Source organism: Mucor velutinosus, assembly GCF_035048745.1.
Source record: "Mucor velutinosus strain NIH1002 chromosome Unknown tig00001564, whole genome shotgun sequence".
Lineage (NCBI taxonomy): Eukaryota > Fungi > Mucoromycota > Mucoromycetes > Mucorales > Mucoraceae > Mucor > Mucor velutinosus.
In genome coordinates this window covers 3,656,395-3,683,028 of record NW_027041906.1, presented here as the reverse complement: position 1 = coordinate 3,683,028, position 26,634 = coordinate 3,656,395, and the positions used below count along the sequence as shown (strand labels likewise).

Genomic DNA, 26,634 nt, shown 5'->3' with positions numbered 1-26,634 from the left:
TAAGAGTTACGTTGGATCGAGAGAAACCTTTTGATTCAAGATATACCATAGCAAAAGTCTTCGCTATCAAGGTGAAAAATGCGACCGTTTGATTTTCAATGAAAACCATGAGGGATACCTCATGCTTTTTGGTCGATTATAGGTCATTTTTTTTTGGTTCCCAAAAAGTTGAGCAAAGATGTCAGAAAGTAAGTGCTATTCAAGAGCAATTGTTTGGTGCTATTCTGACCATCTAAAACGGCCTTGAACGCGAGAAAACGCAGTTCTTACGCACTCTGATTTTGCTGTATCAGGGACACTAAGGAATAAAAAGGGGAAATACCAGTATGCTGCTTGCCTGTATATGAAATACCTGCGTGTATATGGATGTAGCGCATCACATAAGAATCAGATTTACAGATAATATGAAGGGTTTTCATGCGTAAGTAGAGGATCAACATGGAAGCAGTAGTATTTTGATAAGATACGCAAGGGCAATCGATAGTGCGAGCTGCCGCTGTGCAGGTTGGTTTTCACCGAAGCGAAGCGAAGGTAGAGAACCATCCGAAGCATAAACACTCATATGATTAGTGATTATATATAAATCAACAATCAGGGTTCTTCTAACAGTTTAGCTATATTAATTGTGCGATATTAGCCAAAGGCTCGTATTCAACAAAGAATGGTTTATTTATTCTGATCATCACATCTACTATACTTGCTTCTTTTCTTTGAGAGACTCTCGCACTTGCGCAAAATATGCTTTCTGTTGTTTGCGAATTTTATGTGAGTCTTTTGCTACCAAGGCTGCCTCGTATATGTTGTAGAACGTATAGCAGGCAAACCCAACAAACAGCAATGCAAATGTCACCCAGAAGCCCCATAAATCAAGGTTATGTGCCTTTATAAAAGACATTTCGCGGCTTGCTGGATAGCGATGGGTCAACTTACCATTGTCACTAGCAAACAACACTTCTTCTACCAAGTCTGCAGCCCTTACCACACCGTGCTGAGCATGGAGCTGCACCATAGCTTGGAAGCGATTTACATGACGCTGGAAAGTACCATTGACATCTCTAGCAACACGATCGATTTCCTGGCTAAAGACGTCTTGAATCATGCCTTGGTTCAATTGAACACCGAGATGTTGAGTACGCATCATGTAAGCATTGCTCATCTGATCGCCGTAGAAAGGATACAAAGCAGTACGGACACCAGCGTAGGCAGCCTCATGCAAAGACCCCAAACCAGCATGAGACACGAATAGCTGTGTATGCGGGTGAGAGAGAATAGCCATTTGAGGTGCCCATTCGACAAACTGAGCGTGCGTGTAACGTCCCTGCAACATGTCTTGAACAAGATAGCTCTGGTTCGTACTGGATACAATGTTGTGGGGGAAACGATGAATGCTGTTGCGCATGGCCCAAATAAATCCATCCAAAGCGCCAGACTCGATAGCATCAATCAGGGATCTCAGTACAAGCTCAATCTCGATATCTTCAATCTCGACACTCTGACCAAATGCGACATATGCCACCTTGCTATGTGCATCGAGGAATTCTTTGTTGTCCTCTGTCAGATCAGGATAGGATTTAGACATGATGGGGCCCACCAATTCGACCAAGGGGCCAAGCGGACGCGCAGGTTCAAAGCCAAACAGATTATTGACAATCTTGAGAGAGTCTTTCCAGTTGTCCTCAAAGGCTGGCATGCCTGTTAAAGGCAACCAGCCCAGCTCTTGCTTCATTTTTTTGGTATCGTCTATCACAGGCTTGAGATCCAACACAAAGTTTACTGGTTCTACTACTTTGGCAATCATGCGTTGTATAAAGCTCATGTCTGCTGTTGTAGTATCGTTGCTCTCCAAAAAGTTGTTGATGTAGGATGCAGTCGCGTCTATAGATACATGCAAGTTTAGCCAAGTTCTCTAAATCAGTGAGCTTACTAGCAACCGTACCCTGGGAAATGGCTAGTGCAGTGGTGATGATGAGAGGAATATCCAAATTTTGCGAGATATCCACACATGGAATGGTGAAATGGTCGCATAGCGCGACATCGAATCGGGTGCTCTCCAAAATGCCCTTATATTTTCGCATCTCTATGAATTTCTCTTCAGTTTCTCAAGTTCAGGTTGATTCAAAAGCACAGCTATTTACTCATATCGTAGTTTGTATGCACCGCATTGTATACTTCAATCAGAAATAATGCATTGTCTGTGTGGCGCTTCCTGTTCCCGGGAATGCTCAAGTCGACATCATTGCTGCCAATGGATACTGTCTTGAGATTGGGATGCTTCAGGCCATACTTTACCTCATTGTCCTGTCTCTGGCACGTCAATACGAGTTGTTATTGGTGGCATTGTGCTGTAGCTTACGTGAGTAACAAATGTAATGTTGTGTCCTCGATCAGCAAGCTCGTCCAAAATAGATAGGACCCATTCAATGTGCGATGATCCACCACCAACACTACCAAAGAGAATATTCTTTGGCTGTCTAAATGATTCGCCAAGCTCAAAGGCACGAGCACAGAGTGCCATGGACATAAATGTTGCCCATGAAAACAGTTTCATCGTAGCGAAGAAAAAAAAAAGGTAAATGAGAAAAAAAAAAAAAGATCAAATGATCAAGGCTTAACATTTATGCTTCATTAGGTCTCAGTTCATGACTTGGATCCATTGTTGCTGATCTTTGGGTCGATCATCTTGACAGGATGTATGCAAACATTGACAATAGAGTATACATGAATATGAGGGAGGGGGGGGGGGCAAGTCTTTATCTTGTAGATGGCTGACGAGAAGAATGTCAATAATGGCCCTGTACTCTATTATCCTTATATGGTCAGCATCAGTCATCACTGAGACTGTAATGTTTCAAACGCTTGTAGCAAATCAAGATGCAAATGTCTTTGTTAGAAGCTGTGATTGACCGCTTCCTCTGTTTAACAACCTGATAATCCCATTTGAGGCTGCTTAGCACGACTCTGGGTAAGTCCAATAGCAACACAACGAGAGGCAACATGTGGATCACAAATATTAGGAGAGAAAGGCACTGTAAGAGGACAATAGCAAGCATTGCAATCTTGGTGGTCAATCAAGGTGTGATCCCAAACAACAATGGATCTAATACAAGCGGTTCTTCTATGACATTACCAATTTCGACTTTGAAGAAAGATCTCCCGTCTAATCAACCGGGAGAATTTAGTAACATTTCATGCTTTGCCCTTTTTTTTGCGTAATGCAAGCTCTATAAAATGTATTGCGGCTAAAGATATGTAACTATAGCATACGAGATGAGCCGAGAAGCATCAAATTGTTTTTTTAATTTTAAAATGAACAAAAACGGGGGCATGCTCAATCAGTGCTTTGTGATCAATACAAGCGGAGTGGCCAACCGACGGATAAATTCAAGCACGTTTTCCATCGTTGCACCATTGTGATACAGAATAAAATAAAATAAAATGTTGACAAGAAGATATTTATTAACAGAAATGAAAGAGAAAGAGAGCAGCTATGTCTTTTCAGCTGGTTCAAGTTAGAAATCCAAAATCTGATAGAGTAGTAATATTGTAAAATAATGATTTAGCTCGAGAGGGCAAAAAACGTGGAGAATGAGGATAAAGGGGGATATTATCTGATCCGAAAACTTTTTTATAGCTGTTGACGGAAAAAAGTATAACGATTTTGCCCTCTCAAGATTAAGTAATGTTGTGCAAATGGAAGAATCGTTTTTGCCGTGGATAAGAGTAATATATAAAGTAGGGATGGGTTCGTTTTCTGTGCTGATGCTGTTGGATTGAGTTGGGTGGACGTATTAGCAGTAAAATTAAATAATAAATAAGGGATGAAGTGTAACAAGAGTAATAGTAAGCGACGGTGTGCCAAGAGAGGAACAATACGAGGGCAGAGATGGTTATGTAAATGTAAAGGCAGATGAATATATATATATATAAAAAAAAAAAGCTCGAGTTATTTCGATTTCTTGTTCTTGAATGCACCTCTCTTTTCTGCTTCCTTTATCGACATCTCTGTGCCTAGCAATTTGTCCCAAAAGGTAAAGAAAGGTTGCGAAAAGTTCCTCTTGATGCCAAATGCTTGATGATGAATATCATGACTAGTTTGCAAGGTGTGTTAAGCACAGACGCACATACAATTGAAATCCATCCCTCCCCTTTTATACACACACACACACACACACACACACACACACACACACACACACACACACACACACACACATACACACATATATATATACACATATGAATGTCAACTTACTATTGCACATTGTTTCCAAATAAGAATTGCAATGGGTCCCATGGAAGTGCATAGCCACAATGATCATCGACTAAATAAATACAAATTAAAAAAAAAAAAGCATACTCTACGAGACATTCAAACATACCTGTCTTTAAAGTGGAAAAGGTGAAAAACACTACAGTCAACCTAGGAGTCATTCTTGTTAATTCCATAGCAATTGTTGCACCAACTGAATCCAACAAGAATCCTTCCACTGGGTGGTTGTAAAGTGCGCCGAAAGCATAGGGCACATACAAGCGATGGTGATGTGAATGTACATGCTTATACAGGAATTTGTTGACATGAAATAAACGATGAAAAAAGTATTGATGAGCGTCCATAATGATCCTATTCGGTATTAGTCATAGGTGAGCATACATACACATACACTTTTCCACATCCACACACACGCAACTTACATGCCACTCACAAACTGAATTGCAGGAATCACAATCCAATATACAACTCTGGCTAGATGATGAGATAAACCCAATCGATGAGTGCCGGATAAAAACAATCCGGTCCACCATCTCAAAGCGTTTTCTTGTTCGATAGCGTTTGACACAGGGTCAATGGGGTGTAGAACAAGCACACCAAGCACCACTTGGATGATTTGTTGGAGAGCCACCATACTCAGCACTCTTGGCAGACTTACTCTGTTTCTCTTTTCCATATCTCCTAATGTGTGGATTCTGTATTGTTCAAAGTATGGGATTTCAAACTTCATGACAAAATGCCAGAACGTAGAGTATATCCAGTAGGCAGCTATAGGCAGCCACAAGGCGAGGATTTCATCTGACCAGGGATCTTTAGTTGCAAAAGTGTTTAATCCACTTGTCAAGAAGGTGGAGAAGCTGGATGTTGCGTTCATGGTATGCAATGTACAATGTCTCTCTACTAGGATGAATAGAGTATGCCTTTCAAGAAACTAGATGATCAAGTGAATGTTGAAAAACAAAAAAAAAATAAAAAAAAAATAAAGTGAGGAGTGAGAGGAAGAAGGGGAAACGGAAAAAAGAGAGCAAGAATCGATTGCTTGAGGGGCAAAAAAAAAATATAACAGCGAAAGAGAAGCACACGGATGGCACTTTGAAGAAGCGCAAATCAAGTCTAGGAGTTTTAATGAAACTCGATGAACCACAAACATTGCTCCATTGGGGGCTGTATATATTTGCACAACAGATAAAAAAGAAGCCTTTTTTTTCTCTTTCCGGTTTTCTATACACACAAGTAATTCAAAATGGATGACGATACTATCGAATATTTCTTTGATAATATTGAAAGCTTCTATGCTGGTAAAATGGGACAGATCACGGATTGTTTGATTTGCAATTTCAAACTTTATTCACAATGTTGTTGTCATTTAGAATTAGACGATGTGTTGAACAGGCCGTATACAACTGAAGAGGATGCAAAAAGAGTAACGACACAATACATTCGATTCCTAGTTCGATACCAACGTAAGCAACCTCGCACATATAGTCTGGTCCGCAGTGTTTAATTCCGTCATTGCAGAGGAATTTCTCAAGACTTCAGTTGAATTTGCCCAAGTGGCATACAAATTGATTGATTCCAAACTATGTCTAGACTTCAGTACAGTAGTACTAGCTCATATCTTGAACCACCACGCACTTGTATCGCAAGATAAAGCAGAACTCCTTGTCTCCTATTCTCTACTACTTTATGCAGGTAAAGACGAGCCAAGGTGGATGGATTTCATTCTGTTGGAATCAATTCACAAGAAGAGAAATCGACTGTTCTGCAAAATAATGACCGAGGTTCGTCTTGGTTTCTACAATTGCTACAAAATTTTGAGTGCTTCGTTTGCGCTTTGCTTTGAAATGTGTAAGCTGGCAAAATTGGAGAAAGAAGATCTCGGTATGTTGATAGTCTGTTTGCGTTTTATACTTGCATATGTACTCTAAACAAACATATTTTCTCTAGTGCTACTGGACACACCGACGGTAAACCACTTTTTGGATCTGGTGGAAGAGACACGTGGCGATGCTGATGAGTCTTTCAATTATGATGTCATTCGCTTGATATTAGTATTGAATGAACAGTATATGATGTCTGGAATGAGCGACAATCTTGTGCTGGATGTATTGTCTCAACGTTTTGGAACATCAGATACCTTCAGTGCGAACCTCATGTTCATGTTGAACAGGTCTAGTAAGTATTGCGATTGTTTAGGGAGCAAGCATTGAATCCCTTGCTCACATCTCCGATTCTCCGTGTGTCTAGATGATACTTGTGTTCAAATGTTGATTCTCAAATTACTCTATGGCATTTTCACAAGGGCATCTCTTTACGAATATTTTTATACCAATGATTTGTATGTGCTGGTCGACATCACATTACGAGAATTATGTGATCTAGGTGATACAAAGGAATCACAGACTGTAAGTGGTAGACATGTCTCGTACCATTCAGCATGTAGAACTCATCTTGAATTAGCTACGTGATGCTTATTTGCGAGTGTTGGAGCCACTACTAGAGAATACGCAGCTTCGATCTCGCCCTTACAAAAAGCAAGAAACGTACAAAACACTACAAAGCTTACTTAACCCTGGAATGCAGCGAAAAGTGAATTCTACCACCAAGAGATTAGTGAAGCGAATTTTAGAAAACTGGTGGGAGAAGTTGACTGGATTACAAGTGAATTGGTGCTACGACAATGGCAGTTCACCTAATCTATCGCATACGTCCACTCTATCGTCATGTTCGTCTGGCCCAACAACGCCTGCTGATGATCTTGGTGTGGATGAAATTTCGGCCGTCATGACTCGAAAAGAAGTAAATAAGAAGATCCAGCAAGATACAAAAAATCCAAATATCGTTGTTGTGTAAATAAATTAATTCATGTCACAAAATACCATCATTTACATTTACAAACCATTCGAGTGCCCCACGTCTTTACGCAATGTTGCCGATATGTGCTGCCATGTTTGCCACATTTAATGCCAATCGATCAATCAAAGAGTGCTGATGCGTGGCAAATGGGTCGATTCAAATGGTATAGCAACATTGTAGTAGATCGCATTGGATCAATAGACACGGGCACTTTATACTAGTATTCGCATTTAGACGAAAATTTCACAACGTGGATACCTATTAGATTTAAAATTTACAATAGAAGCAACCCAAAGTAGTAAGCCTAACCTATCCTATTTTTTCAGCCCGTAAGGTCCTTCTTATAAGCTTCTATCAGCATAAATGACTATCCTCATGAACATGGCAACACGTTTGCCAGCCAAAATCGTTTCGATCTCCGATCCTGTTTTTTTTTTTTCTCTTGAAATGGGAATTTATGATCCATTGGCTCCTCTACAAGAAAAAAAAAAAAAATTATGATCCATTTGCGACTTGGTTGATCTATTTTGCGAGATTCGACTATAAAAATTTGATAATCATCTCATACGTCCTTAAGCTTTGCTGGAATACTTTTCAAGGCGCATCCAATGGTACCAAGTAAGATAGATGTTTTGAAGAAACTTATTGAGCAATTTATGAAAATATGAAAAGAGGTTTCTGGCCAAAATGTCGAAATTTTACATACCAAAGTCCCACAAAGATGATTTTAAGAGTTACGTTGGATCGAGAGAAACCTTTTGATTCAAGATATACCATAGCAAAAGTCTTCGCTATCAAGGTGAAAAATGCGACCGTTTGATTTTCAATGAAAACCATGAGGGATACCTCATGCTTTTTGGTCGATTTTGGGTCATTTTTTTTTGGTTCCCAAAAAGTTGAGCAAAGGTGTCAGAAAGTAAGTGCTATTCAAGAGCAATTGTTTGGCGCTATTCTGGGGGTCCAAAGCGCCTTCTAATACGAGAAATTGCCGATCAAAGACATCCGTATTTCGCTGTAATTTGCCTATTTCTGACTAGTAAAAGACAATGTCAGTGTGTTGTCTGTCCGTATAGAAGCTGTTTTCAGTGATAGAGACATAGAGCATCGTAAAAGAGTTAAATCCATAGTTACAGGCCGTTTCTACAAGTGCCTACGTGATGACAGAGGGCCAAAAAGTGACATTTTAGCTTGTATCCGTTGAATTAATGGGCTTCAAGTGCATTGCGGTGCTAACCAGTGTATGCTCCAAGCATTGAATTTGTTTAAATACCTCACAAGAGCAAGACATGCGATCCGGTGCTTGAATGCTGATACATTTGCTGGTCTGAAAATGAACCTCCTTTCGTCCAGATATAGATACTCGTAATATAGTTACATTCAGTCGCCACTCTGTGTAGGGAAGTCTCCCCCTAAACAGTTTCTCGTCCTTCTTTTCTCCTCTCTTCTTTTTTCTTAAATTAACATAGCAAGGAATCACCATCATGGCAACCGAACAAGCAAAGAAGAAGCCACAAATACCACAGCAACCCAAGACATCGCTCTTGAGCCAAGGCTTGATTGGTTTATCATGGATTATACTGTTCTTCTTTTTGGGTTCGTACTTGATTACGGAATCATGGACTTGGGGATATCGTGGTAAATGGACCAACATCAACACTTACATTCCAGTAAGAGCAAGCGCCTGCAAGCTTTTATCCAACAACTAAACGTGTTGTATAGCGCAAAGAGATGATATTCACAGAGCAGGAATTGCTGCAATACGATGGTTCCGATCCTAAAAAGCCAATTTACTTGGCCATTGAGTAAGTTGTAGTGCGATGCAAATGTATCAGTAAACATATTAACTCTTTATAAAGTGGTGATGTATACGATGTAACTCTCGGTGGAGGATGGTATGGTAAGGGAGGTAGTTACCATCATTTCGCTGGTAAAGATGCAGCCAGAGCTTATGTGACAGGATGTTTCCAAGATCATTTAACGCACGATACCAGAGGACTCAGTGAAGAGCAATTGAAGGGCATTGCACATTGGAAAAAGTTTTATGACAGACATCACAAATATCATAAAATCGGGCGTGTCTTGCACGATCCCATTCCAGCAGATGCACCTATACCTAAACCTTGCAAATCTGCAGTTGGCCAGAAACCATAATATGGCAACACGTGAGTCAATTTGTGTAGCACTATTACTCTCGTATTTCAAGGGGAAAAAAATTGAAATATCATAAATCTTTCTTGTTTATTTTTAATCAACATTCTCTTTGTTGTTGTTGTTGTTGTTGTTGTTCTTTGTTGGTTGTTGTTGTTTTTTCTTCTTTTTTTTTATAAATATATATATATATATATATATAATATGCCCCATATGATGAATGATAATGATGATATCAGAAAGACCAGTGTTGCACCATGTGTCAATCAAAGCAACCCAAATGACAAGCTAGTTCAGCAACTATTGAAAAAGTTGGATGAGGTATTATAGGTTGAGGCAAAGAGTAGCACTGTGTAGACTCATCTCCTATTTTTTTTGCACTTAGGGTTCAGAAACAATACTAAATTTACGTTCGCTCTTGACCTTGAAAACTGTGGAACTAAACGAGCTAGTACATCAATTGGAGCTGATTGACCAAGTCCTGATGAATGTGGAAAATGGCACAGAGCAGATTGAAATTGTACTCAAAGACGTGCTAGTCAGCAAAAACCAGCAAGACAAACTACTGAACGCTGAAGCAACACTAGATTCTGCAATCAAGACTGCCTGCAGCCTTTACTCCATAGATTTATACTCGGTAAACAACAAACAGCCTTCTCCTATAAAAACCACGTCTATGCTCAAGAAGATCGCCGGCATCTTGAGCGAACTTGATATCGAATCCACCATTGATTTGTATAAAAATGGCAAGTATTTTGCATAATATATCAAAGCACATCAAGTAACTAAATTATCGCATTGAAATCAGATGATATCAAGGTGCTACAAAAGGCGTATATGGATCTCGATTTAGCAAAAACCATTGCTACGTCCATAAAAACTGACTTTAAACACAGAAGCACATTGATGAAAAAGAAGCACACTTCAGTATCATCAATGGACAAGATCAAACAGGTACAATTTGCTTATAATTTACATCGAGCCGATATTAAAACAGAGCAATTAGCTTGGTAGCAGCATACGAAAGCAATTTGCAGTCTATCAATCGTATACTAGAAATGCGCCTCTCATCATGTATGGCAAAGAGGACATCATTACTATATTAGACCGCGAGGACCATATTATAGCCTCAAGAAAAATGGTATTGTATTATGCTGGCAGCATCGCATAGTGTAAGCACTCATGTATCACGCTATGGATAGGTGCATACTACACCCAACAATCAACAACAACAATCAACAGAGAAACCCGCACGTATGCATTGCTCCTCCACAAACACACCCAAAAAACGTCAATCGTCCGCATCTTCATCATCACCCATCAAACTAAGATCAAAGTCGACTACCAACACTACGGCGACTACTACCACTACAGCTAAATCCACTTTGCAGATGATATCGAGACCAACACTCACCTTTATGGCTAAATGCAAAGAGAAAAGAGCAGTGAATAATGGGCCTGGTTCAACATTGAGATTGCGTAATATGCTAGCCAAACGAAATCCAGCGTTGAAAATGATCAATGAACAAATGATGATAGGTAGCACAGTGTGCTAGGTTACGACTTAGGCATTTGGCACTACCATTTTGCAATTCATCGCATCATCCCTTTTCCCTCCTTTTATCTACTCGTTTCTTTTTTTTTTCTTTTTTTCTTTTTTTTTCCAATTGTTGCTGATATATAGCACTCCTTTTTCAAGACATCTAGCATATATATTTACTGTAACAACCAATTCCTCTTTTTTTCTCTTTCCTTTTTTTTTTTGTTTTTGTTCTTTGAGGACACTTTTGAATCATTAAAGAAACATGCCTACAACAACAAAAAGTGTTACAAATGCCAGTAAATTGGATAATGAATCTACAGTTCGAAAATCTCGATCTGAATTGACTTCAAAGCAACATTTGAACAACAATAATAAGCAAATTCTATCCAACAAACGACGATCATTAGGCTCCAATTCGATTAAATCCACACAAACTGCAGTCAATCATCAGGTAATCCTGCAATTTGTTTCCTTGCTGCTGCTATAGTCATGCTAAATTGCCTTGCTAGCCGAAAACACATTGGAGATCGCCTGGCCACTGCGAGATACCAAATATTCTAGGAAATGCTTATTTAGAGCCATTTACGATATCTGATCGACAATTGAATCATATCAATCAATTAACCCACCATCAGCATCAACATCAACATCAACATCACCAACAGCATGAAAGTGGTCCTAAAAGGGTATGTTGAAATCTGTTTATTAAAAAAGAAGGGGAGTTGCTTCTAAACAGGATAAAATATAAAGCCTCCTTGGGTTCCTGCCTATAACTGGACACCTTCTCCACTACCACCCGTCATTCGAACCGATGAAACTGCATTTGAAAAAAGACTGAAAAAGGCCTTGCCAAAGATCCATTTAGTTACCATGCCAAAAGCAAGATATGTTGGCGCAAAAGAAATTGGCACAGGGTAATTACAGAATGTCAATAAGGATCGTTCATGCGCTAATCACTAGATATAGTGTCAATGGGGCTGTGGTTCAGGTACAAGTGAAAAATTCAAATAACAATCAGCCCTCCAAGTTAGCATTGAAACGTTGTAAATTGGACAGTGATCGAGAGTATCGCACTGCCATAGTGCGTGAACTTCGTATTATGTCCAGTGGTCATTTCAATCTAATCAAGCTTCGCGAGGCTTCTGTTTTTAGAAATGAAGTCTGGATTGCTATGGATCTAATGAGATGCAGTGTGTTTGCTGTACTATGTGCAAGAGGTTTACCTGAAGATTGTGCCATTTACATTGCTCGCGAAGTAAGTGCTGTGTATTGTTTGCATGTATTTACTATATTAAATTCGTGCCAATAGACACTCAATGCATTAAGCTTTTTGCATTCAAAAGGCTTCATTCATCGTGATGTAAAATGTGAAAATTTGCTTGTGGGCCATAATGGAGAAATCAAGCTAGGTGAGAGAGATTAGTTTTACCATTGTCTTGAAAAGGTTACCAACAACTGTACAGCTGATTTTGGACTAGCTACAAGCACAAAGCATGTCAATCGGGAACGATTAGGTACAGCCAAGGTAAATGAAAAATCAATTGGCATTTGCATGGAATTCATGGGCTAAATGATCATGTAAACATTACAGTGGATGGCCCCTGAAGTCATCAGAGAAAATGCCTATGATGAAAAGGTCGATTTATGGTCTTTGGGAATTACTTTAATTGAGATGATGGATCGTGTGCCTCCTCATTACAATATAAAGAATGATGAAAAGGTCTTTAGCAAGATTTTGGAGGATCCCAGTCCAACATTCACTTATTCCTATCCTACCATCTATTGCACTGGACTAGTTGCATGGCTACTAGAAGACGATCCAGCCAATCGCCCCACAGCTAAAGATGTCATTACTGAATTGGACTTACATCTTGAGCAAGGCTTGTTAAAGACCACAACTGCTCAAGAACTGAGCAATTTTATAGTCAAGACATTGAAACCATAAAATTTACCCTGCCATATATCATTATTTATTATAATTAAAGTCTTCTTAATGCTTTCTTTTTATCGTTCTTTTTGATTTTGGGCTTTTTGCTTTGTGGTTGCTCTTCCTTCATATTTTCTTGTTGCTCTTGTGGTCGTTTTTTATTTGAGATAATAGGGGATACAGGAGATGTGTTTGATAATGGTTTCAGTACGCTGCTCGATGAATCTTGAGCCAATGCCATGTATTCACTCTTCCCAGATGTTGCTTGAATAGATGTATATAACTTGGCTCTCTTTGCGTAATCCTCATAGTGCTCCAACAATAATTTGCCTGCCTCTTCGTTCAATGCGGACTCAGGATTAGGCACAATCAGTAAGCACTTGATTGTCTATATACTACATAAGTACCCATTCATCCGCAAATCACCCACTAAATCTTACCAGCAGCACATGCTCAATGCCTAGCTTTGATTTCCAATCCTTCTTGAGCGTATTTACGCAAATCTCTCCTTTTTCAGATACATTGGGATGGAAAATCTTGGTCAAAAAATAGCCTTTTGGTGGAGTGTCAGGGAAACTTTCATCCATCTGCAACTTTACTTTAAAATAGCCCCCTTCATATGGCGTTCCATCTAATGACATCCATAAATCAATCTCGTGTCATGTCCCTTTGTTTGCCATGCTTGATCGTACCTGGTCCTCGAATCCAAGCCTGAACCTGGGTAAGATTCTCATCGTCAACAATCACCTGAATGTCTTCTGGCGGTGATGTTTGCAATTGTTGCAGTTCCTTCACGACACGTTTGATCGCTTTGGATGACAATGTTGCAGCAGTCATTTCGAGGAGTTTTCCAGGAAAGAAGTGAAAGGTGGAGGAGGCCGAGAGACTTACTGTTGAGCAAAAACGTCACGGATAATGTAAGAACTGAGCCAATATATCTAAATCAGTGAGGAGCCTCGATATGACCGTTCATGCAAGAGGATATACAAACAATGCACTTATACTTGTAAACAACAGTGACAAAAATGTATAAGACGAACGAAACTTAATTTATATTTCTTGCTCTTTCTGATCTTTGAAACTATATTCCAATGAAGTTGATTAGTAGCTGTTTGTCAGCGTTTATATTTACAGCCGCTATCAGTGCAATCGCAATTGACCCGGAGGATGGTATAATGTGGATTTTTTGATAAGCCAAGGTGTCACATATTAACATGGCTACTACTGACAGCTGCATCATTGGAGGAATCAGCATCGCTAGTCTGTCCAGATTATCAATTGAGGTGTCCAGAGTGCCTTGATGGTCAAGCATGTGTGTATCCAGACAGTGGAGGGTGTTCAGGTGCTGGTATTCCTGTGTGCCAGGCGATTGATTGTCATGGTATAATGTGTCTGACAAAGCGACTTCCTTGGTATATAGTATAGCTTTGAGCAATTGGATCGAGACACTAATCAATGACACGTAGTCCTCATGAATGCCCATTCTCATGTCGTTACAACGGCCCATCTTGCTGCCCGTTTCTAGGACAACCTGTGTGCGAACCTCCGTGTCAAACATTTGCTCCTTGTAAAGTGACACCATGTCCAGCAGAATGCCCTGACAGTTGTCAGTACCCAGATGCAGATTACTGCTGTCCTAAAAGCGGTACAGCAGTTTGCAACAGCAATGCATTCGACAAACGTGCATTAGGATATCTGAGTGGTGGTCTTCCAGAGGGTGTCGAATTATACGCTGGAAACATGCCTGCTGCTGGCATGGATGATGATGATGATAATATCTGGGGTTATCAAAGCTTTGGATTAGGTGTTCAGGCATATCAGGATTTTCCACGAGAAGAATATCTCCACCAACACCATCATGATCATGCTTATTACCATGGCGATGGTAATTATGGTCATAAGACAAAAGGCGGATGTCCCACCTGCGCAAAAACCGTGACAGATGTGAGTGTCCAGCTAGAGTTTGTCACGACCACCCGAGAGCCTGGAAAGCCTATTGAATGTGGTCATTATATTGAGCCTTGGTAAGTCTATCAGGTAAACAAGCTAATCATAGTCAAGACCTAAAGTTATTCAGTCCTTATGAATGTCCATTCAATTGTATATATCCCATGAATGAGCCTTGCCCGTTCATGCAGAAGCCGTGGTGTCCTAGCATATTGGATCAGACAGCCCTGCCAGAGGAAGATTGCGACACTATATACAACACGGAAGGATACCCATATCCTTATTTCCCAAGTTATGATCCTTATTACGAAATCTTTACTTCAATATTGAATCGATCGGGTGTCACATCAACGCCTTCCTTTGTAACAGACCAGCCTACAGAGGCGCCTGCAGTATTCTGTCCTTTAATCTTCATTATGTGGTGAGTCTACAGTATGGCCTAACTAAAAATTTCAAAATACCTTATATCATTCATATCTTAGTCCTAAAGAATGCCCTGACACTTGCCTCAGGCAAAACGTACTATGCTCATTCACCCACGAAGGATACTGCCCTGGCAATGAGCCACCTGCATTGCCATCATCCGAGTGAGTAAATAACTTCAGGTTACATATGATTACATTAATACGTAAATAGAGCTTCACAAGAAGTAACGACTCCAGGCGAAACCACACTCTCTGATGGAGCTATTATATGCCCTCCGTACATGCTAGCATGGTAGTTTATATTTTCTCCTTGATTTTTATGTCTTGACACTGAGAACCTCTCCCGTTTTTTCTAGTCCTTACTGTCCTAACGGATACTCGTGTATAAGAGAAACCACTGGATACTGTCCTAATACCAACGTGCCTTACTGCTTCTCAACAGCAACTGCTGAACCTGTAGTCATTCCAACAGCTGCACCTCTATTTGAGTTCTATCCTGAACCCTATCCTCCTCAACCGACACATTGGAGAGGTTGGGAGCAATTTGATAATCTACCAGAGGACTTGATATACCACGCCATGAGCCTCTTTAGCCGCAGCAGCAGTGGCGATGATGATGTTAGTGCATCTACATCTAATTTCTATACCCCTGAACAACTAAAATACTACGTGAAGGAGGAGGAGGAGAATCAAGATATCTGTCTAAGAAATGGCTTTATCCGAATTGCGTCAAAGCAGATTTTTGATCAAGTGCAATCATCGCGGTATGGTTGCGAAGGCTGTCCAGAGTTGAAGTGGGATGGTGCATGCGATAATATATGCGTTTTCCGTACAGAGAAGGATTGTTGTATTCAATCAACTTGTGTATCGAAAGAATAAAAAGGAGACAGTAACTGTTGAGGAGGATAATGATGTATGATAAAAAAGCGCTAGGATTATAAGGGCATTGAATAAATCCAATTAAACATATTTCAATCAAAACCTTTTTTCCTCTTTCTTTCCTCTTTCTATAAATTTCCCTATAGCATGTACAGCTTAAACCTTCTCTCCATCTCAACTCTTGTCTCGCTCTTGATTTTTACTTCTAGCTCCTTTCAGCAAGAATTGGATGAAGTGGTATACCAAAACTGTCGCAATCGCTACCAACCTCACCCAGCCATGTGCAACAAGTTTGATTTCATGTCAAGCGAAGAGGTAATGCTGAATGATCTGAAGTGTTCATATTTAATAATATGATGAATCAGGCTGTGAAAAAGGGCTGTATTGTTCCTAAAAATGGCACAACATTCTATGACTTGAATGATCTGCCTCAGGTTACTGAAATGAATGTGAATACGATCAAGATGGCTAGCTTGATTACAAATGTATTTGAAGATGGCGATTCCAATTTCGCATTTGCGTAAGTTTTCTTTTCCCCGTTGCTTATTTAACTGCATGGTTTGACTAATGTATCGAGACAGTTCATGCTCAGATATCCACGATCTAAGAGGGTTTACCAGTGGTTACGCAGGGTTCACTGTATGTATGCCATTTCTGTTTCTATCATCTGGCTCCTTACACTGCATATCTATTTAGACTGGCACAGGAGATTCAGAAACTTTGATTCAATTATTCTCTCAAAACTACCCAAATAATCGACTTGAACGATTCTTGCCCAGGTGCCATGAAATCAGTAGCCTACCTCATTGCGATCGTCAAAGCCGTGGTACAACACAAGGCTTGGAGCAATTCTGCACAGCATGGAAAGAAGAGGCTTGCGATGTTAGTGGAGCATTTGCCAAAATGCAACGCCAATGGGTGTTTGAACACTACATGATCCCTAGCGCAAGATACGCTGCTCAGAATGGCGTTACATCTGCGTTGGGGCAAGCTATATTCTATGGTATATTTGCATCATCCAATGCCAATTGCCAGTTGTACTAAAGAACTTATTACTAGATACAATCATTCAACACGGGTTCCAATATGTTGAGCCCGACATTAATATTGTTAGAGTCTTGACATTGACAGGTCCAAGAATGAGATTAGAGAGTGAAAAAGACTATTTGACAAGATTTATCACAACTCGAAGAGAGCTTCAATGTTGTTATCCGTAAGTGATCTACTGTTTGCATCGCTACATTTGACCATCTTATCTGATATTATTTTGCAGTGATAAAGTGTGGCCAGCAAGCGCTAGTCGCAGTGCAGATTTCCAAAGTTTAATTGATGATTTTGAAAAATACAAAAATCTGGATGTTCCTGTTCCCCTTATCAAGTTTGGGAGAGAAATTACAGGGAACGAGAATTTAGAAAGAGATGAAAAACATTGCAAGTAATGCTAGTGCTTTAATAAAAAGTTTAACTAAAGATTTCATCGCAAACTAAGAGACGAAGCACTACCACAGCTCAAAAAGGTTGACAAGCACGTGACACTAAAGAAAAATTGGGTAATTATATAAATTACATTGATTTTATAAATTGATAAACCAGTACGTTGTTGAGGTAGCAAAAATGAGGGAGCAGATGAGTAGATTCAGATCAATAAACCTGGGAGATGACAACCAATTAATCTCTGTTCAATTGTAGCACCTTGGCCGACTGAAAAAACCAACTTACAATAACAGGTACCAAAAAATGATGTGTCAAATGTAGATTTAGAGAAAAGACTTTGAAGGGTGTTCGAAATAAAGTATTTCTTAGTAAAGATGATATGTTCATTTATTCAAAACTTCAAGATTATTTATAGCTTTCCAATTCCTGTATCGTTGTAACTTCATTGCTTCTTGTTCAATTCCAAAGGTTGCCCATGAAATCTCTTCGCGTGTTGTTTATTCCAGTGTCGATGTGGATGTGGGAATAATGATTCATCTTGACATGCGTTGCCAAGTGTCTAGTTTGGCGTGAGAGTCTTGATCCATGTCTTACTTATCTTGTTTTTCAGTTAGTGCTTGGTTTTGATGGGTGTGAGTATTGATTTTTGAAGTGATTGCTTGTTTGATTTGTATAAATATTGATGTTTGATAGATAAGGCCAAATTGTTGAGAAGATGAGAGCCTTTTAAATGTGTTGCTAATTATAAGTTTGGTGGTTTTACATTGTTTTCCTTATGTGATGCTTTTGGTGTCATAAAATGTGTATACTGGTAATCTCTATGCGTGGACCTAAACTATCCCCACACATTTCACATGAATTCCTCTAATTGAAGATAGGTTGATAATCTCAAATACATCCACCAAATACTGATGCAATCATGTCGTATGTTCTTGATGATTCCACATCCATACTTGAATAAACCTTCATTGATTTGCCTGCACCAGCTATTTGCCTTGTATTGATCATCCTCCCTCATCTCGAATTACTGTAACTCAACAATCTCAGAATGATGCCTATACATACTCATGTAGTGAACTTAGCTACGCACGTGAACAGAAAGCACAAGTAAAATTAACAACCTATAGGAAGCAACACAATTATCAAAATATAACATGGTTTCATAGTGTAATGGTTATCATATCGGTCTTTGAATCCGGTGATCCGAGTTCGATTCTCGGTGAGACCTTTTTTTTTCGACGCAAATTTGAAGTGCATGTAGTATTCTTTGGTTCTGCAATAATCGTAACAAAATGTTTTGAGTAGTGTGAACCGCTTTGACATCACAACTTTAATTCTATTAATTCTGTACGTCTATCGTAGAATATCATATTTTTGTACAATTTTAGGTCATGTTTTCTCCATTATCATAATCTTAACTTAATAATTTGTCCTCGGATTATTAATTAACAACAAGACCGTGTATCATATCAAATATCAGGTGAACAATGTACGCCAGAGGCTTGAAACAAATACCATTGTATTCTCCTTTGAATTCTCTACAAGTTTCATATAAGTTTGAAGGGATGTTTACTATCAGGAAACGCGTAATTTTAATGTTGATAGATTTCGGAATCCCATGGATCATCATTCAGAATACTAGAAATTGAAGCTCCGTTGACCTTCCGCATGTGTACACCTCACAAGTGTGCATTTGACCAAGCATTTTAAAAATCGGAGCGTACGAAAAGGGCCATATTAACTTGCTATTTTCAAGTTATCAATAGATACTTGACATGTTGGAGAATCTTGCTTTTAAGACGAGAGAGTTGTACCTTGCTTTGTTCGATTATAATAAGTCTTCCAATTTAAAGTATGTATATTCCCCCGCTTAAAAATAGCATCTCCAATGTCGATTAACTCATGAAGTGGGCATTTCCAGTATAATGTTCCCACTTAAAAGCTGCTCCAATATCACTATTCTACAACATATTTCAGTTTTATATGATTCTAATTTTTTTTACCTATGAGGATCTGGATGTACAAAATGTTTTTTAATTTTGAGGTTTTCAACTTTTGGACGATCGAAAATCAATTTTCTAAATATTGATGCTAGAGCCTTGAGACTAGCATGTTTCTATACCAGTTTTTTGCCCTCTAAGCGATGGTGCAATTGAAATTTGCGTAGGTAGCATGGTTGTTGAGAAAAGAAAGATTTTAGAAAATAGTTCATTTTGAATAGATGCTGCTAGTAAAACTTTTTAAATTACTATATGAATGTGTAATGTATGTTTAGTAGAAGTTGTAGAAAATACTTTGATTGACTAGGACATGTTTGATGTGGAGTTATTGAGGGAGATGTCAATGGGTAATGATGGAAAATGTTCAAAATGACCGATTTTCAAAGGGCCATACCTCTGGATTCTACTAAGTGAACGAGAACTTCAAACTTAATAACATCTGTTTCTTTTTCAATTCTCTATACGATGGTATGATTATTATTGATAAATAAAAAAAAAGTTGATTATCCCCTGCTTGTAGCTCATAAAATATATGATTTTGAGCAAATTTATGAAGGGAACATACACCTGGTACTTGAGACCCCTATATTATAATAGATATAACATAAAGCTATCGAATGGTTTTTGTTTTGTGCAAATCCAGTGAGTATTTGTCGAGATATGGTCAAAAAAAGGGTATCATGCAAAATCATGGATTTTTGTTCAAAATCTACGTGTGATAGCAAGCAAAAAATCCGGTGACGATTTTTTGGTCAGGACAATATTTTCAATATTTCATGATAGAGTCATGCCAGAGCTTCAAGCAATAGCTCATTTGATAGCAAATTTTGTGGTCTACAATGTGTAGTAATGCTTAACAAAATGTTTTGATGACAGATACTGATTAATCTTTAGAAAACAGTCAAAAAATCGCAAAAACAATCGCATCAAATATCAGGCGAACAATGTACGCCAGAGGCTTGAAACAAATACCATTGTATTCTCCTTTGAATTCTCTACAAGTTTCATATAAGTTTGAAGGGATGTTTACTATCAGGAAACGCGTAATTTTAATGTTGATAGATTTCGGAATCCCATGGATCATCATTCAGAATACTAGAAATTGAAGCTCCGTTGACCTTCCGCATGTGTACACCTCACAAGTGTGCATTTGACCAAGCATTTTAAAAATCGGAGCGTACGAAAAGGGCCATATTAACTTGCTATTTTCAAGTTATCAATAGATACTTGACATGTTGGAGAATCTTGCTTTTAAGACGAGAGAGTTGTACCTTGCTTTGTTCGATTATAATAAGTCTTCCAATTTAAAGTATGTATATTCCCCCGCTTAAAAATAGCATCTCCAATGTCGATTAACTCATGAAGTGGGCATTTCCAGTATAATGTTCCCACTTAAAAGCTGCTCCAATATCACTATTCTACAACATATTTCAGTTTTATATGATTCTAATTTTTTTTACCTATGAGGATCTGGATGTACAAAATGTTTTTTAATTTTGAGGTTTTCAACTTTTGGACGATCGAAAATCAATTTTCTAAATATTGATGCTAGAGCCTTGAGACTAGCATGTTTCTATACCAGTTTTTTGCCCTCTAAGCGATGGTGCAATTGAAATTTGCGTAGGTAGCATGGTTGTTGAGAAAAGAAAGATTTTAGAAAATAGTTCATTTTGAATAGATGCTGCTAGTAAAACTTTTTAAATTACTATATGAATGTGTAATGTATGTTTAGTAGAAGTTGTAGAAAATACTTTGATTGACTAGGACATGTTTGATGTGGAGTTATTGAGGGAGATGTCAATGGGTAATGATGGAAAATGTTCAAAATGACCGATTTTCAAAGGGCCATACCTCTGGATTCTACTAAGTGAACGAGAACTTCAAACTTAATAACATCTGTTTCTTTTTCAATTCTCTATACGATGGTATGATTATTATTGATAAATAAAAAAAAAGTTGATTATCCCCTGCTTGTAGCTCATAAAATATATGATTTTGAGCAAATTTATGAAGGGAACATACACCTGGTACTTGAGACCCCTATATTATAATAGATATAACATAAAGCTATCGAATGGTTTTTGTTTTGTGCAAATCCAGTGAGTATTTGTCGAGATATGGTCAAAAAAAGGGTATCATGCAAAATCATGGATTTTTGTTCAAAATCTACGTGTGATAGCAAGCAAAAAATCCGGTGACGATTTTTTGGTCAGGACAATATTTTCAATATTTCATGATAGAGTCATGCCAGAGCTTCAAGCAATAGCTCATTTGATAGCAAATTTTGTGGTCTACAATGTGTAGTAATGCTTAACAAAATGTTTTGATGACAGATACTGATTAATCTTTAGAAAACAGTCAAAAAATCGCAAAAACAATCGCATCAAATATCAGGCGAACAATGTACGCCAGAGGCTTGAAACAAATACCATTGTATTCTCCTTTGAATTCTCTACAAGTTTCATATAAGTTTGAAGGGATGTTTACTATCAGGAAACGCGTAATTTTAATGTTGATAGATTTCGGAATCCCATGGATCATCATTCAGAATACTAGAAATTGAAGCTCCGTTGACCTTCCGCATGTGTACACCTCACAAGTGTGCATTTGACCAAGCATTTTAAAAATCGGAGCGTACGAAAAGGGCCATATTAACTTGCTATTTTCAAGTTATCAATAGATACTTGACATGTTGGAGAATCTTGCTTTTAAGACGAGAGAGTTGTACCTTGCTTTGTTCGATTATAATAAGTCTTCCAATTTAAAGTATGTATATTCCCCCGCTTAAAAATAGCATCTCCAATGTCGATTAACTCATGAAGTGGGCATTTCCAGTATAATGTTCCCACTTAAAAGCTGCTCCAATATCACTATTCTACAACATATTTCAGTTTTATATGATTCTAATTTTTTTTACCTATGAGGATCTGGATGTACAAAATGTTTTTTAATTTTGAGGTTTTCAACTTTTGGACGATCGAAAATCAATTTTCTAAATATTGATGCTAGAGCCTTGAGACTAGCATGTTTCTATACCAGTTTTTTGCCCTCTAAGCGATGGTGCAATTGAAATTTGCGTAGGTAGCATGGTTGTTGAGAAAAGAAAGATTTTAGAAAATAGTTCATTTTGAATAGATGCTGCTAGTAAAACTTTTTAAATTACTATATGAATGTGTAATGTATGTTTAGTAGAAGTTGTAGAAAATACTTTGATTGACTAGGACATGTTTGATGTGGAGTTATTGAGGGAGATGTCAATGGGTAATGATGGAAAATGTTCAAAATGACCGATTTTCAAAGGGCCATACCTCTGGATTCTACTAAGTGAACGAGAACTTCAAACTTAATAACATCTGTTTCTTTTTCAATTCTCTATACGATGGTATGATTATTATTGATAAATAAAAAAAAAGTTGATTATCCCCTGCTTGTAGCTCATAAAATATATGATTTTGAGCAAATTTATGAAGGGAACATACACCTGGTACTTGAGACCCCTATATTATAATAGATATAACATAAAGCTATCGAATGGTTTTTGTTTTGTGCAAATCCAGTGAGTATTTGTCGAGATATGGTCAAAAAAAGGGTATCATGCAAAATCATGGATTTTTGTTCAAAATCTACGTGTGATAGCAAGCAAAAAATCCGGTGACGATTTTTTGGTCAGGACAATATTTTCAATATTTCATGATAGAGTCATGCCAGAGCTTCAAGCAATAGCTCATTTGATAGCAAATTTTGTGGTCTACAATGTGTAGTAATGCTTAACAAAATGTTTTGATGACAGATACTGATTAATCTTTAGAAAACAGTCAAAAAATCGCAAAAACAATCGCATCAAATATCAGGCGAACAATGTACGCCAGAGGCTTGAAACAAATACCATTGTATTCTCCTTTGAATTCTCTACAAGTTTCATATAAGTTTGAAGGGATGTTTACTATCAGGAAACGCGTAATTTTAATGTTGATAGATTTCGGAATCCCATGGATCATCATTCAGAATACTAGAAATTGAAGCTCCGTTGACCTTCCGCATGTGTACACCTCACAAGTGTGCATTTGACCAAGCATTTTAAAAATCGGAGCGTACGAAAAGGGCCATATTAACTTGCTATTTTCAAGTTATCAATAGATACTTGACATGTTGGAGAATCTTGCTTTTAAGACGAGAGAGTTGTACCTTGCTTTGTTCGATTATAATAAGTCTTCCAATTTAAAGTATGTATATTCCCCCGCTTAAAAATAGCATCTCCAATGTCGATTAACTCATGAAGTGGGCATTTCCAGTATAATGTTCCCACTTAAAAGCTGCTCCAATATCACTATTCTACAACATATTTCAGTTTTATATGATTCTAATTTTTTTTACCTATGAGGATCTGGATGTACAAAATGTTTTTTAATTTTGAGGTTTTCAACTTTTGGACGATCGAAAATCAATTTTCTAAATATTGATGCTAGAGCCTTGAGACTAGCATGTTTCTATACCAGTTTTTTGCCCTCTAAGCGATGGTGCAATTGAAATTTGCGTAGGTAGCATGGTTGTTGAGAAAAGAAAGATTTTAGAAAATAGTTCATTTTGAATAGATGCTGCTAGTAAAACTTTTTAAATTACTATATGAATGTGTAATGTATGTTTAGTAGAAGTTGTAGAAAATACTTTGATTGACTAGGACATGTTTGATGTGGAGTTATTGAGGGAGATGTCAATGGGTAATGATGGAAAATGTTCAAAATGACCGATTTTCAAAGGGCCATACCTCTGGATTCTACTAAGTGAACGAGAACTTCAAACTTAATAACATCTGTTTCTTTTTCAATTCTCTATACGATGGTATGATTATTATTGATAAATAAAAAAAAAGTTGATTATCCCCTGCTTGTAGCTCATAAAATATATGATTTTGAGCAAATTTATGAAGGGAACATACACCTGGTACTTGAGACCCCTATATTATAATAGATATAACATAAAGCTATCGAATGGTTTTTGTTTTGTGCAAATCCAGTGAGTATTTGTCGAGATATGGTCAAAAAAAGGGTATCATGCAAAATCATGGATTTTTGTTCAAAATCTACGTGTGATAGCAAGCAAAAAATCCGGTGACGATTTTTTGGTCAGGACAATATTTTCAATATTTCATGATAGAGTCATGCCAGAGCTTCAAGCAATAGCTCATTTGATAGCAAATTTTGTGGTCTACAATGTGTAGTAATGCTTAACAAAATGTTTTGATGACAGATACTGATTAATCTTTAGAAAACAGTCAAAAAATCGCAAAAACAATCGCATCAAATATCAGGCGAACAATGTACGCCAGAGGCTGGAAACAAATACCATTGTATTCTCCTTTGAATTCTCTACAAGTTTCATATAAGTTTGAAGGGATGTTTACTATCAGGAAACGCGTAATTTTAATGTTGATAGATTTCGGAATCCCATGGATCATCATTCAGAATACTAGAAATTGAAGCTCCGTTGACCTTCCGCATGTGTACACCTCACAAGTGTGCATTTGACCAAGCATTTTAAAAATCGGAGCGTACGAAAAGGGCCATATTAACTTGCTATTTTCAAGTTATCAATAGATACTTGACATGTTGGAGAATCTTGCTTTTAAGACGAGAGAGTTGTACCTTGCTTTGTTCGATTATAATAAGTCTTCCAATTTAAAGTATGTATATTCCCCCGCTTAAAAATAGCATCTCCAATGTCGATTAACTCATGAAGTGGGCATTTCCAGTATAATGTTCCCACTTAAAAGCTGCTCCAATATCACTATTCTACAACATATTTCAGTTTTATATGATTCTAATTTTTTTTACCTATGAGGATCTGGATGTACAAAATGTTTTTTAATTTTGAGGTTTTCAACTTTTGGACGATCGAAAATCAATTTTCTAAATATTGATGCTAGAGCCTTGAGACTAGCATGTTTCTATACCAGTTTTTTGCCCTCTAAGCGATGGTGCAATTGAAATTTGCGTAGGTAGCATGGTTGTTGAGAAAAGAAAGATTTTAGAAAATAGTTCATTTTGAATAGATGCTGCTAGTAAAACTTTTTAAATTACTATATGAATGTGTAATGTATGTTTAGTAGAAGTTGTAGAAAATACTTTGATTGACTAGGACATGTTTGATGTGGAGTTATTGAGGGAGATGTCAATGGGTAATGATGGAAAATGTTCAAAATGACCGATTTTCAAAGGGCCATACCTCTGGATTCTACTAAGTGAACGAGAACTTCAAACTTAATAACATCTGTTTCTTTTTCAATTCTCTATACGATGGTATGATTATTATTGATAAATAAAAAAAAAGTTGATTATCCCCTGCTTGTAGCTCATAAAATATATGATTTTGAGCAAATTTATGAAGGGAACATACACCTGGTACTTGAGACCCCTATATTATAATAGATATAACATAAAGCTATCGAATGGTTTTTGTTTTGTGCAAATCCAGTGAGTATTTGTCGAGATATGGTCAAAAAAAGGGTATCATGCAAAATCATGGATTTTTGTTCAAAATCTACGTGTGATAGCAAGCAAAAAATCCGGTGACGATTTTTTGGTCAGGACAATATTTTCAATATTTCATGATAGAGTCATGCCAGAGCTTCAAGCAATAGCTCATTTGATAGCAAATTTTGTGGTCTACAATGTGTAGTAATGCTTAACAAAATGTTTTGATGACAGATACTGATTAATCTTTAGAAAACAGTCAAAAAATCGCAAAAACAATCGCATCAAATATCAGGCGAACAATGTACGCCAGAGGCTTGAAACAAATACCATTGTATTCTCCTTTGAATTCTCTACAAGTTTCATATAAGTTTGAAGGGATGTTTACTATCAGGAAACGCGTAATTTTAATGTTGATAGATTTCGGAATCCCATGGATCATCATTCAGAATACTAGAAATTGAAGCTCCGTTGACCTTCCGCATGTGTACACCTCACAAGTGTGCATTTGACCAAGCATTTTAAAAATCGGAGCGTACGAAAAGGGCCATATTAACTTGCTATTTTCAAGTTATCAATAGATACTTGACATGTTGGAGAATCTTGCTTTTAAGACGAGAGAGTTGTACCTTGCTTTGTTCGATTATAATAAGTCTTCCAATTTAAAGTATGTATATTCCCCCGCTTAAAAATAGCATCTCCAATGTCGATTAACTCATGAAGTGGGCATTTCCA

The 26,634-nt window shown here is 37.7% G+C and overlaps 8 protein-coding genes and 1 non-coding gene across 9 annotated transcripts; 6 read left to right on the top strand and 3 right to left on the bottom strand.

Moving 5' to 3' along the window:
- Positions 1-691: 691 nt before the first annotated feature.
- ATC70_011503 (uncharacterized protein) lies at positions 692-2,521 on the bottom strand (the record flags this gene model as incomplete). The annotated part of the gene is made up of 4 exons (XM_064830693.1): positions 692-1,875; positions 1,937-2,077; positions 2,136-2,298; positions 2,354-2,521. The coding sequence occupies 4 exons, from the start codon at positions 2,519-2,521 to the stop codon at positions 692-694; spliced, it is 1,656 nt and encodes a 551-aa protein (XP_064683195.1).
- A 1,422-nt stretch (positions 2,522-3,943) lies between these two features.
- ATC70_011502 (uncharacterized protein) lies at positions 3,944-5,144 on the bottom strand (the record flags this gene model as incomplete). The annotated part of the gene is made up of 4 exons (XM_064830692.1): positions 3,944-4,088; positions 4,253-4,322; positions 4,380-4,621; positions 4,693-5,144. 4 exons carry the CDS (start codon positions 5,142-5,144, stop codon positions 3,944-3,946), a joined length of 909 nt encoding a protein of 302 aa, XP_064683194.1.
- A 369-nt stretch (positions 5,145-5,513) lies between these two features.
- ATC70_011501 (uncharacterized protein) lies at positions 5,514-7,123 on the top strand (the record flags this gene model as incomplete). The annotated part of the gene is made up of 6 exons (XM_064830691.1): positions 5,514-5,568; positions 5,641-5,733; positions 5,789-6,151; positions 6,218-6,445; positions 6,518-6,675; positions 6,731-7,123. 6 exons carry the CDS (start codon positions 5,514-5,516, stop codon positions 7,121-7,123), a joined length of 1,290 nt encoding a protein of 429 aa, XP_064683193.1.
- A 1,484-nt stretch (positions 7,124-8,607) lies between these two features.
- Positions 8,608-9,277, top strand: tom22 (mitochondrial import receptor subunit Tom22; the record flags this gene model as incomplete). The annotated part of the gene is made up of 3 exons (XM_064830690.1): positions 8,608-8,793; positions 8,846-8,928; positions 8,983-9,277. The coding sequence occupies 3 exons, from the start codon at positions 8,608-8,610 to the stop codon at positions 9,275-9,277; spliced, it is 564 nt and encodes a 187-aa protein (XP_064683192.1).
- A 210-nt stretch (positions 9,278-9,487) lies between these two features.
- MRE11 (meiotic recombination) lies at positions 9,488-10,830 on the top strand (the record flags this gene model as incomplete). Its single annotated transcript, XM_064830689.1, has 5 exons — positions 9,488-9,595; positions 9,660-10,020; positions 10,083-10,228; positions 10,281-10,415; positions 10,477-10,830. The coding sequence occupies 5 exons, from the start codon at positions 9,488-9,490 to the stop codon at positions 10,828-10,830; spliced, it is 1,104 nt and encodes a 367-aa protein (XP_064683191.1).
- A 249-nt stretch (positions 10,831-11,079) lies between these two features.
- On the top strand, positions 11,080-12,762 carry ATC70_011498 (uncharacterized protein; the record flags this gene model as incomplete). Its single annotated transcript, XM_064830688.1, has 7 exons — positions 11,080-11,268; positions 11,327-11,503; positions 11,568-11,731; positions 11,784-12,072; positions 12,127-12,226; positions 12,281-12,342; positions 12,409-12,762. 7 exons carry the CDS (start codon positions 11,080-11,082, stop codon positions 12,760-12,762), a joined length of 1,335 nt encoding a protein of 444 aa, XP_064683190.1.
- Positions 12,763-12,796: 34 nt separating this feature from the next.
- On the bottom strand, positions 12,797-13,581 carry ATC70_011497 (uncharacterized protein; the record flags this gene model as incomplete). Its single annotated transcript, XM_064830687.1, has 3 exons — positions 12,797-13,132; positions 13,185-13,375; positions 13,437-13,581. The coding sequence occupies 3 exons, from the start codon at positions 13,579-13,581 to the stop codon at positions 12,797-12,799; spliced, it is 672 nt and encodes a 223-aa protein (XP_064683189.1).
- Positions 13,582-14,199: 618 nt separating this feature from the next.
- ATC70_011496 (uncharacterized protein) lies at positions 14,200-17,434 on the top strand (the record flags this gene model as incomplete). Its single annotated transcript, XM_064830686.1, has 11 exons — positions 14,200-14,768; positions 14,822-15,112; positions 15,174-15,278; positions 15,328-15,408; positions 15,473-15,880; positions 16,205-16,310; positions 16,361-16,515; positions 16,577-16,634; positions 16,692-16,998; positions 17,055-17,208; positions 17,269-17,434. The coding sequence occupies 11 exons, from the start codon at positions 14,200-14,202 to the stop codon at positions 17,432-17,434; spliced, it is 2,400 nt and encodes a 799-aa protein (XP_064683188.1).
- A 1,151-nt stretch (positions 17,435-18,585) lies between these two features.
- ATC70_011495 lies at positions 18,586-18,657 on the top strand. The gene has a single exon. It is a non-coding gene; the product is annotated as a tRNA-Gln (tRNA).
- Positions 18,658-26,634: the final 7,977 nt, after the last annotated feature.